This window comes from Gymnoscopelus microlampas (assembly GCF_963454915.1).
Source record: "Gymnoscopelus microlampas genome assembly, chromosome: 19".
Classification (NCBI taxonomy): Eukaryota; Metazoa; Chordata; class Actinopteri; order Myctophiformes; family Myctophidae; genus Gymnoscopelus; species Gymnoscopelus microlampas.
Genome location: NC_139956.1, coordinates 38,126,395 through 38,138,745, shown reverse-complemented (window position 1 = coordinate 38,138,745; position 12,351 = coordinate 38,126,395). Strand labels below are relative to the sequence as shown.

General features: G+C 40.0%; 1 protein-coding gene across 1 annotated transcript in view; it reads left to right on the top strand.

The window, feature by feature from the left end:
* The window catches only part of LOC311034507 (RING finger protein 17-like), a gene marked incomplete at both ends in the record, with an annotated part of 43,506 nt that extends 32,905 nt beyond the window's left edge, over positions 1 to 10,601 (top strand). Inside the window, 11 exons of the mRNA XM_084042386.1 lie at positions 765 to 867; positions 3,445 to 3,629; positions 4,713 to 4,772; positions 5,349 to 5,429; positions 5,910 to 5,993; positions 6,490 to 6,546; positions 6,841 to 6,951; positions 7,886 to 8,006; positions 8,441 to 8,576; positions 9,684 to 9,870; positions 10,461 to 10,601. Coding sequence (XP_083898512.1) covers positions 765 to 867; positions 3,445 to 3,629; positions 4,713 to 4,772; positions 5,349 to 5,429; positions 5,910 to 5,993; positions 6,490 to 6,546; positions 6,841 to 6,951; positions 7,886 to 8,006; positions 8,441 to 8,576; positions 9,684 to 9,870; positions 10,461 to 10,601 — 1,266 coding nt within the window. The remainder of the gene's footprint in view (positions 1 to 764; positions 868 to 3,444; positions 3,630 to 4,712; positions 4,773 to 5,348; positions 5,430 to 5,909; positions 5,994 to 6,489; positions 6,547 to 6,840; positions 6,952 to 7,885; positions 8,007 to 8,440; positions 8,577 to 9,683; positions 9,871 to 10,460) is intronic.
* Between the last annotated feature and the right edge of the window lie 1,750 nt (positions 10,602 to 12,351).

Sequence of the window (12,351 nt, the reverse complement as noted above, 5' to 3'; positions counted from 1 at the left end):
GGCGGGGATTATGTTTTCGCCCCTGTCCATGTGTCTCTTTCTGTGCACAGCTAATCCTGGGCTCCCACATAGGCCAAGAAAGAACCTCCACCCCAATTATTTTTCAAATTGGCCTCATGGTGGTGCCATACAGTAACTGTCCGCTTCATATTTTGGTCTATAACCCTTGAACTGAAGGTCATAAAATCGACAATGTTTCCCGCTGGATTTCTTGGATAATGACCCGTATGGCCATTTCTACCTACCAACATGTTTTGTGCAAAACTCGCACAAATCGGCACAGAATTTCCCTGGAGTCATGTGAACAAGCTGTATCAGACATATTTTTTTCATATTCCATTCCGGTTGGCAACGATTGGCTTACAAAGTTTGCGGGAGGGGCCCAAGGGCCCATTTGGCAAAAACAATCTCAAATCATGAATGTCTGATCTGTCCCAAATCTTTATCATAGATTATGGGATCTCTGAACAAGGTGTTTTTTCATCTCTCTTTGAGAATTCATAAGGGGTGTGTGTGTGTGTGTGTGTGTGTGTGTGTGTGTGTGTGTGTGTGTGTGTGTGTGTGTGTGTGTGTGTGTGTGTGTGTGTGTGTGTGTGTGTGTGTGTGTGTGTGTGTGTGTGTGTGTGTGTGTGTGCGTGCGTGCGTGCGTGCGTGCACCATGAGCAGGTGAAGACAACATCGTATCAGCCTCCTGAGCTGCCGTGTCATGGTCCCATCAGATTGAGCATCTCTGCTGTGGGGGACGATGGTGTCATCTATGCCAGGACGTATCACGCTGGTACACATCTCTTCTGTTTCATACATTAGACATTCTGCTGCTAGCACAGCCACACGGTGACTTGAAAGTGTCTTTAAAGGTCCCACAAGGTAGAAATGTTTAGTCATTTTTGGAACATTAAAGACCCTGGGGTCAATTGGTTAAAACCAAAAGTATTTTGTTAAAAGGTTAAAATACTATATTCTGATAGTAATCATTGCTATAGAGTGTTTTTTTTCAGTAACAGATGTCTCCCTGTCTCTCCAGCTCTTTAATAAACAGAAAATACATTTTTCGGTAGGTGTCAAAATCTCAGCCAATCAGGAGAAAGTACCCATTTTTAAGCTTAATTTGTATAGTGTTCCAGTTCCAATTTTGCCTGCTCATTCGGTTCTTAAGTCTGACGTAATTTTGTAGTCCGATGTCACGTCCGGGTCCAAAAGGCACCAGCGCCGTCCACTCTTTATTGTAAACAACATGTTGGAACCCGTAAATCTTTTTACAATAACCTCCTTTTTCAGAAATGAACCATTGAGGGTTAATAAGGGTCTTAATGCTAATATCATAGAAGTACAAAGTATTTATTTATTATTATGATTTAACATTATTATTAGGGCCGGGACTTTATCGCGTTAATTTCGATCAATTAATTACAGAAAAATTATCGCGTTAAAAAAATTAACGCATTTTAATCGCACTTATTTTTGCCCCGCGGAACGTTTCTCACGGGACGAGTTTCAGACGGACCGTTTGTCCCGGTGCACCAAGCAACATGCATGGGTCTCGTCTGGTCTCAGACAACAACAAACCGCAGGCAACGCAGTGCATGAATGAAGACGGCGCACCCGATAGCCTGCTTGATAATGTTGCGATGCGATGCGGTGCGGGTCACATGCGCGCGGATTATTTTTATTAATTAATTAATTAAAAGACGATAAAACAACAGTGACAACACACTCTACCTGCAATGTAGAAATACTATGTTACAATTAAAAGTCCGGAATTCAAAATGTACTTGAGTAAAAGTATAAAAGTATCAAAATGTATTTAAAGTACCAACAGTTAAAGTACTCAAATCTTTTGAAAATAGCAGATCTACAAGCTCACAATGCATGTAGATGGCTATTTTCTAATGGCCGATATAGGGCTGAAGTGGTTACTGTATGTTTTGTAATAATAATAATCAAAATCTACAAAGTAACTAGTAACTACATTTTTCAAATAATTTTAGCGGAGTATAAGTGTAATACAGTATTTGACTCTGAGATGTAGTGGAGTAGAAGTAAAAGTATTAGAAATTGGAAATACTTGAGTAAAGTAAAAATACCTCAAAATTGTACTTAAGTGCAGTACTTGAGAACATGTACTTAAAGACGTTTACCAAAATCCATTTGAAAACACATTTTCTCACTGTTCTCAGGTCAAATATTGATGTGCGATTAAAATGCGATTAATTTAGATTAATTAATTACAAAGCCTCTAATTAATTAGATTAATTTTTTTAATCGAGTCCCAGCCCTAATTATTATTATTAACATTAAAACACTTGGACCCGGAAGTTATTCTAGCGGGGCGCAACGTCACGTCTTAACAATCGAATTGCTTAGTGTCATCACTTCCAATTTCACTTGTTTATTCTGTATCCTGATTGAGTTCTCTGTCCTGGTTGGATAAAATTGGAACTGAAACGAAAATGAATTTTCTGTTTAATAAAGAGGTGGAGAGACAAGGAGACTCCTAATACTGAACAAACACTATAGTAATGAGTACTATCAGAATATAGAGCTATTTAACAATTATTTTAACCAACGCAAATCACTTACCCTACCTTTAATGTGGCTTTTAAATAAGACACCAAGACTTATGGCAACATATCTGAAATTGTTGGATAAAGTAATCGGGCCGATCAGGAGGAATTCAGTTCTGTCAGAGTTAAATTGAAGGAAGTAATTTGACATCCAGTCTTTAATATCTGCTAGACCAGTGTTCTCAAATGGGGGTATGTTGCCCCCTAGGGGTTTATGGAGGTACTACAGTGAGAGAAAGTGGAAAATGGAAAAGAATATAGCACCCAGGCCCAGACAGTTTTTAAGTTGCTTGATTCAGTATATAGATATTTGTTATATATATTATATATATATATTCATTTTAACAGACACGTCCCCTTCCCATAAAAACCCATTGTAACTTCAAACACTATTTTAACCGTGTTAGATTCATTGAAAATACCGTCCATGGTTCTGGTACTGTTTTTTCAATTACTTTTTTATTTTTTTATCTTATTTAATTTATTAAATTTTCCCCAACAAATATAAAAAATAAATTAAAAAAGTAATTGAAAAAACACAAGACAATATCAGTCACCAGAACCAAGGGCGTATGTCAATGAAGCTATCATGGTTAAAATGGAGTTTGAAGTTATAATGGGTTTGTATAGGAAGGGGGTGTGTCTGTTAAAATGAATATCAAATATCTAAATACTGAATCAAGCAACTTAACAACTGTCTGGGGTGTTCACAAAAGCCTGAGTAGACGATAAAATTACCCCAAACATGTTTGAAAGTGAAGTATCCCATTAAATGGGACAGGTAAGGTTGTCGGACTTCACTTGAGGATATCGTTTGCCTAACGAGGTAAGGGAATATCATGCCTAACGTTAACTGTGTGTGTGTGTGTGTGTGTGTCAGTGCACCAGCTGGAGCAGCTGAAATCCAGGATCCAGCAGCTCATGAAGACATTCAGCTTCCAGCAGCAGACACTGGGCAGACACAAACCTCACGGCTGGAGGTCCGTCCAGGGCTGTCTTGTCATGGGACAAGACATGCACTGGCACCGAGGACAGCTGCTGGAGGTCATCAGCGGACAGATCAGGGTCAGGCTTGTATACCGTAGCCGTACACATGTCTACGCGGATTAACGTTCTCAGTCGTCACAAGCAATTTCAGTCATTTTGGATTCCATAGAAGTAAGCCGCTTATCTTCTATGGCAGTGGTTCTCAAACCTTTTCATGTCAATTCATCATGATTTGTGTGCATGGGGATCTCATCTTAAACAAGCTAAGTGCTTAATGAGCTATCCAGTTTAGTAGACCTTGTATTGCGAATTTGTACTTCCATGTACTGTTATGTACTGTCATGTACTGTTCTCATGTCTTACTAAATAAAGTACATCAATCAATCAATCAAAAGGACCCCCAAATTGACACTTATTCGCCTGCGGACCTCCCTTTGGTAAGATATGCCAGGGACCCCCATAAGAGAAGATTTTTAAGGCTCTAGCACTGATTCTCAACCATTTTAATTTCAAGGACCCCCAGTTTGACATGCATTAGAGGAACCAAATGGACCCGTTAGGGTCCATTTGGTTTCATTTGTACACTCTCAGAGTTAAAGACCCATAAGGGTCCATTTGGTTCCAAACTATCCATCATTTAGCTGGGGACCCCCTGGAACTCCCTCAGGGACCCCCTGGAACTCCCTCAGGGATCCATAGAACCGATGTTCTATGGAAGCATGTCGGTGCACTGAAAATAGATCTACAAGCTCACAACACGTCGCGTATACCTGCAAGTATACTTGATGTGTACTCAATATGACAAATGCAGTAACTCATTTGTGTATTCATACTAGTGCATTGTGGAATCTATATGCAAATTATTTTTGCCACATGTATACCGGCTTTTAGTGTACATTGTTTATTGTATATCACATAGTTTCTAACCATCTGTGCTATTTTGAATAAAACCGTTTCTTTACTGTTGCTTCAGTGCAATGCACCAACCTCACAGAGACGAATTCCTTGTACATGCATACATATCTGGCAACAAAAATGATTGTGATTCTCAGAGTGTGTGTGTGTGTGTGTGTGTGTGTGTGTGTGTGTGTGTGTTTTCAGGTGCGTTATGTGGACAGTGGTCAAGCAGAGAGCTTTCCATTCTGTCATGTGTATCCCAAGTTGCTGTGTGAGGAAGTCCCTCAGCTCTGTATCCCCTGCCAGCTGTATGGACTCATCCCAGTAAGACTGTGTGTGTGTGTGACAGTGGTGGAAAACATACTCACATTTTCTACTTAAGTAAAAGTATCAATACTGCAATGTAGAAAATACTCTGTTACAAGTAAAAGGCCTGTGTTCAAAATGTTACTTGAGTAAAAGTACAAAAGTATTGGCATCAAAATGTACTTAAAGTACCAAAAGTAAAAGTACTAAAATATTTGAAAATAGCAGATCTACTTGTAGATCGGCTATTTTCAAATAGCCTAGGTATTAAATAGGGCTGAAGTGGTCAACGTATGTTTCATAACATCATAATTTATATCTGAAAAGTAACTACTAACTAAAGTTTTCAAATAATTGTAGTGGAGTAAAAGTACAATATTTGTCTCTGAGATGTAGTGGAGTAAAGTATTGAACATTGGACATACTCCATTAAAGTAAAAGTAGCTCAAAATTGTACTTAAGTACAGTACTTGAGTAAATGTACTTACAGTAGTTACTTTACGCCACTGACACAGCATCATTTAGATGTAGACATCTCATTATTGATATGTGTGAGTACAACATTGAGCTGTGAGTGTGTGTTTCTCTCTCTAGGTGGGCAGGAAGTGGCAGCCTGATGCAGTGGCTCTGCTCAGGAACCTGCTGGTGGGTCGTTCTCTTGACATGCAGGTCATGGTAAGGTCCTAGCAGCTCCACAACGACTACTACAGATTACTACAGACTGGCAGTCGAATGAAGTCGGGAGATTAGTCGGTTGGAAGGTGTGAAAAAAAGTTGCTGAATGCACCTGAGAGCCGACACAGACGTGCTAAAAATAGACTATGGCTTGACATACTTTCCTTTCTTTTTTTTTTAGAGTAGCCAATCATTTTTTACTCCTTTTACCCCTTTTTCTCCTCAATTTTGCAAACCGAAAGTGTACCTACCGCCCATTCAACAGTAGATTTATGGCAACAGATGCTTTCCAACGCTTACCGCTGCCGACGTCAGTGCGGTGGAGACAGAGCTACCTTAACATTTGTTGGAATGAACCTGTAGTTATTAAGTGTTTGTGTGTGTGTGTGTGTGTCTGTGTGTGTGTGTGTGTGTGTGTGTGTGTGTGCGTGCGTGCACTAGGAGCTGCCGTTGGAATCACGTGGCTGTGTGACAGTTCAGATCTTCCTGGATGGACTGAGTCTGAGTCGGATCATGTGCCACCATCAGCATGCCACTGTGGACACGGCTGTTCCCTTACAGGAGGTGTGTGTGTGTGTGTGTGTGTATATCAGTGTTTGTGTGTGATCATCATCATCTACTGATTTGACATTGGTAATGGTAATGCTTGAGATATGCATTTCAACTAACTGAATTTCATTGCATGTTTTTGTGTCAGTTATTGTTACATTTCAATGTGTTGTAAAATGTGGATTGACTTGAAAGTTCCAGCCAAAAATGGTAATTGGTGACAAGATTTGTTTATGAAGGAATCTCAATCTTCCATTACTTAACAGCACAATGACGTTTAGCCAACATTGAATCAGTTATGCAGGTATGTTTAGTACCTGCATAACTGATAAATAAACCTGCATGATATAAATTCACAGAAAAAGTGTAATATTGTTCGAAGCTACTGTATGAACACAATACAAAATGACATGTACTGTATTGACAGCAGCACTTATGGTACTTTAAGCTCTCCTCTAAATGCAAAGTTGACCCAATAGTTGACACAGGATTGTGTCTCTGTATACTGTAGGAACATCTCACCACATCCACTGACGTCTCCCTGGATGAGTGGGATATAGACACTGAGGTACTGTACTAACACTAATATTAACACTATTTGAGCTACTGTGGCAGTGCTAATTAAAATGTTAATTGTTAATCTAATTACTTTGATTCACATGCTTGCCACTCTTAATTCCCTTACCCTGTTGTTTGACAAATGTTCATGGCACTTATTCTGACCTCGCATTTTGTAAGTCTCTGTTAATGAGAATATCTGCTGCGCTGCAGTCCTGCAGCAGTCAGATACCTTTTCTTTGGTATTGAACACACTGCTTGTGGTGACAGGAGAAGGTTAAGTGATGCTGTTTTAACCTCCCAGGGTCTAGAGATGGCACATGAACCAGTGCTGGGTCCCTTCTCCTACCCCAATCTGCCCAAGGACGGAGAGCCCTTCAGGGTCCGGGTGAAACATCTCTGCACCCCCAACGAGGTACCGTACCAGACACCACTGTGTTCTTATGGTGTAACGTTATACATTTACTGCAAGGACAACCTTAAGCTGCACTCACTCTAAAGCCGTGGTTCTCAAACTTTTTCATGTCAAGGACCCCCAAATTGACCCTTATTAGCCCGCGGACCCCCATTTGAAAAGATATGCCTCAGGGACCCCCATAAGAGAAGATTTTTATGTCTCTAGCGGTGATTCTCAACCATTTTAATTTCAAGGACCCCCAGTTTGACATGCATTAGGCTACAGACCCCCATTTAATTACATTTCTATCTCTGGGACCCCAATTTATATCCTAAAATCAATGATAATTTGACCATTTGTACACTCTCAGAGTTACAAACCCATAAGGGTCCATTTGGTTCCTTACTAACCATCATTTAGCTGGGGACCCCCTGGAACTTCCTCAAGGACCCCTGGGGGTCCCGGACCCCACTTTGAGAACCAAGGCTCTAAAGGATGATCAGGGAGCTGAGATTTGGGGTTTGAAACTGGGGATGGATTGATGCACCCTTGATCATCCATATATGTGTGGGCAATGCAACCAGAATTGTTTAACGTGAGCCCAGCTTCTCGCACACCTGAAGTGTTTATTTTGTGTGCTTCATTTGCGGTCATTTAAACGGTTTTGTGTCATAACATGAGTACATCCACACAGAACTTACATTACTAATATTTCACAGCTATAAAGTAACACATTTCTTTTCGAAACGAGGCTGACTTTTTCACAGCAGATAAAAGTATCACCCTGTATGAATGAGGCATCACCAAATTAACAGTTTGAAGTGAAATATTCCTGAGGCATTTTCTGATTTATTTGGTCTTGCTCCCGTTGTGTAAGAATGTTTAGTCACAACAAAAGGAGAAAAGGACAGATTAAACAGACATGATGACATGCATAAGGTGTACTCTGTAGGTGTTCCTGGTGCCTGTGGAGGCCGGTGCTGTGTTGGTGAATGGAGAGACTCTGGAAGAAGCCATGAACAAACTTAATTCAAATAAAGACAGTCTGTCACACCTCTCCAACTACCCCTTAGGTAAAACACCTTGTTGTGACTTGGTTCACAATGCAGATCTGTTGTGTAGTCTAGTGTCTCTACACACTCACTGCTGTATGTCTCTGTTAGCCTGTTGCACTTTACCCAGTCCTTAGGCCAAGGACTTTAATAATTTTACACTAATTATCACATCAGGGTAGCGTTGATTTTGACAGCAAATGTTGATTTAGTTTTAGTCATAGTCTTTTGAATAAAATTCCATTTAGTTTTAGTCATCTGAAATGTTTTAGTTTTTGTCTAGTTTTAGTCTACTAAATATAAGATTATAGTCGACAAAATCTACAGTTGATTTAGTCGACTAAATGTATTTTGGCGGTGCCTTGATGGCGCCGTAATTTGTGTTAATTTTTGTGTGCATGAATGCGTGGATCATTCAGGTCTATTGACACGTTGTTTAATGTGTGTGTGCTCAGGAGGTGTGTGTCTGGCAGAGTACAATGATGGCAGGTATTACCGCTCCAAGCTGATGGACTTTGGCAGCGTAGACCCACCAGAGTTGTTGGTGCAACATGTAGACTATGGGTCGGACGACACCGTGCCCACCAGCAAGTAAGATCCACATGAAGCCATGTCTTAATTAGACCCCATCCTGATCAAATATATGAAGGAGGCATGATTGAGCTACAATGGCATGTTTAGTTCCTCTTTAACGGTCAATAGTGTTGAAAAGATTCATTAGGACAAAGGTTTTCAGTTACTTACTTTTCACAGCACTGTGCAAGTCAGGACAAGTCATCTTTATTTATATAGCACATTTAAAAACAGCTGTTGACCCAAAGTGTGTTCCAATCAAGGATGACCAGCAACATGATAGCCATATAAAAGCAAAATGAAAACTCACAGTAAATTCTATATTCTATAAAAAAATAGTTAAACACGTTAAAATGCATGTAGTGGAAGGACAGAGTAGACATAAACCATTGGGGCATCCTCACACAGAACTAAAAGAAGGTTAGAAGAGGGTGAGTCTTTAGATTTGATTTAACATCTGTTGTGGGGGAAGGATTTAATGTGGGATGGGAGACCGGGTCACCTTTTTGTTTTTTAGTCGTGTTTGAGGGACAGAGGAGCTGTTGAGATGAAGACCTGAGTGCCGAATATAGAGTTAGCAGATCAGTGATGTACTGTGGAACTAATCCATTTAGAGCTATAAAAACTAAAAGTAAAATCAATTCGACATACTATATACAGCATTGGTTCTCAAAGTGGGGTCTGGGGTCCTTGAGGGAGTTCCAGGGGGTCCCCAGCTAAATGATGGATAGGAACCAAATGGACCCTTATGGGTCCGTAACTATGAGAGTGTACAAATGGAACCAAATGGACCCGTTTCATTTGTACACTCTCAGAGTTAAATTAACATTGATTTTATAATATACATTGGGGTCCCAGAGATAGAAAGGCCATGAAATGGGGGTCCGTAGCTTAATGCATGTCAAACTGGGGGTCCTTGAAATTAAAATGCTTGAGAATCGCTGCTAGAGCCGTAAAAATCTTCTCTTATGGGGGTCCCTGGCATATCTTTTCAAAAGGGGGGCCGTGGGCTATTGAGTGTCAAGTTGGGGGTCCTTGACATGAAAAGATTTGAGAACCACTGATATACAGGGTACATAGTTCCCTATTCATTTGTTTTGTGCGTGTCCGTACCCTCCTCCACAGGCTACGTCAGATGCCTGCTGAGCTGCTGATGTTTCCTGCCAGTGCTCTGAAGGTGCATCTGAGTGGCTTCAGGCCTCCGAGGGTCAACCTGGAGACGGAGATGCTGCCCTACAGACCTGAGTGGAGCGTCAAGGCCGCGCAGGTCATGATCGACCTGCTGCACGGGAAAATCACTGCTTCAGTCGTGGTGCGCGCACGCTCATGTTTCATTGATGCATGTTTATAGCACAGTCCACTTCACACACTGGCTGAAACGTGTGCACACTTCACTAAAGGGTTCAAACTGCTTCTTTCTGGAGCTCTGTGGCGATTAGGCATTTAAAACTACGTCCAGCAACTCAACGCTTAATGGAATACAATACTTAGTCATACTGTGTGACTGTAACTTTTTCAATGAAAGAAAAGTTATTTGTTTTTTGAAAGCCACTCTAAACGCTTTTTTTCCCTCGTCAAAACGATGCAGGCACCGGAAATGTACCAGAAACGTATTTATGTATTTTAAAGTTGATAGATACCATTTACGAAAATGATGCTGTTGCATTCTAAAATATCGTCGGAGTTAGGACCCTCCAGCATTCGGTTTGAAGCGTCACTTCCGTGGTTTTGTTTCTAAATGAATGCGGGGAATTGCAGTTTTTATTTAGCAGACCAGAAATGTTGCCAAAAAAAAGACTACTAAAATGATTGTCACGCAGTATGACGTCAAGAGTTTACTATGTCAAATACAGTGGCTAGTTAATGGCTTTGTCCCTTCTTCCCTCCCGTACATCCCTCCAGGCCAGAGAGCCAGAACTGACAGTTCTGTTGTATGATGAGAAGGGAGAGCCGGTCCACTTGACTCTGGTGAACAGACTGCTGGCCGACTTTGACAGAACAGAGGCTACACACCACGAAGTCTGGTGCGTTTGGTTCATGTGAAAGACATAATTAATATTCATCCCTAGAAAGAGAGACAAGCCACACACTCAATGCTGTGTTGTTATTCACTTTGTGTCAAACTCTCTGAGCCCTGTAGATCGCTGCTTGCATTAAACAATAAGTGGTAATTCAAGCATTGTGTTTGTGGCTTATACTCTTCCTAAAGTGAAAGTTGTTGTTGTTTCTTCTGTATTTTATCACGTCTTAAATTAATCTATTGATATCTTCCCTCTCTTCTAGAAACGTGCAACAACACGTTCATCCAGCTTGATGTTGTGCTTCAAGCGGATGCTTTTCAGTTAGTTTAAGTGTACATAATGTTCTTGTACAGTGCATATTATTTCGTTTTTTCTGCTTCATTTATTGAATATGTTTATTCTATGTATAGGCAGATTGAAACTACTACTATGTTCAAATAGTTCAATATAGAAAATGTTTTATCTGTCATTTGCCTACAGATAGATTTTATTTTATTAACCTTATTTTGGCCTACTTTCTCTGTATATAAATGTACAGAGGTATAGTTTATTTTCACCTTTTAAATATTGAACAAAAATGTTTATTTTCTGTTAACAACAGATTAAAATTGTCAGTTTTGTTGATTGATATGGAATGTTTTGTTTTTTCAGAGTTGGATCTTCACATTCAAAAAGCTAATCTGATGTAATAACTTAGGTAGCAGGGTTCATCAAAACCATTATGCAGAATGAAGTGCTGTAGTACAATGTTCTAGGGAGCATGAAGCCCCATTTATACTGTGTCATATGATGGTGTTGTGTGATAAAAAAAGTACATCTACAAGCTCACAACACATTGCGAATTTGACACGTTGTGAGCTTGTAGATCGGCTATTTGTGGTGCCAGGCATCATTCAGAGCCTTGAACTATTAGTGATAGATTAATGATCTTTGTCTCCAAAAGAAAAAAGAAAATCTAACATTAACTCTACAAACAATGTACAATCGGCGAAGAAAATCTGTGTAAAAAAACATTTTCTTAACAGACAAAATGAATGTTTTCACACAAGAAGCTGAAATAGCCTCAGATAAACCTGGAGGTCTGCTTTCTGTGCTGTCCATACAGTACAAGGCTTTGTTTACTAGGATCATCGTACTGTGACTGTTCCTGGACTGAGTGAGAACATGAACAAGCTCAACCTCGTATGAATACTCTTATTTGTGTCATTTCCAAATAACTAATGCAGTTTTGGAGAGGGTTTGAATTTCCTGCTTCACCAAAATAACCAAAACGTTGGTGAAAGAAATATGCAAATCAGTGCCCTCCTGGTGTGGTTACTCTCTTGTTTTGGGCTGTCTGTGTGGACAACTCTCTACCCAGTGTTGAACTGGATCTACTTGGTACCATCATTGGACAGCAAAGGTATGCATAGTATATAGGGTCAATGACTTTCTATGTAAATAACTTCCCATTGTAGACAGTTTGATTTAAGATTTTTTTTCACATTATATAATTGTACAACCCTGTTTTTACTACTGACATTCTGTAGAACCATGTCAATACCTTCACATTTGTGGAAAATAGGTCAGAAATATCAATTTGCCTAGCACTCCCAGTTCCTGGATGGCAACGCCATTTGACCAAGTCCTGAGCTACAGTGATTGGTGAGGTCACAGGTAATATAATAATAATAATAATAATAATAATAATAGAAAATGGTTCCCACTCCTTGGGGTGTTTTTGGTCACTGTATATGCACATAGGCCTACATGAAATGTGTTCTCTGTTTTTA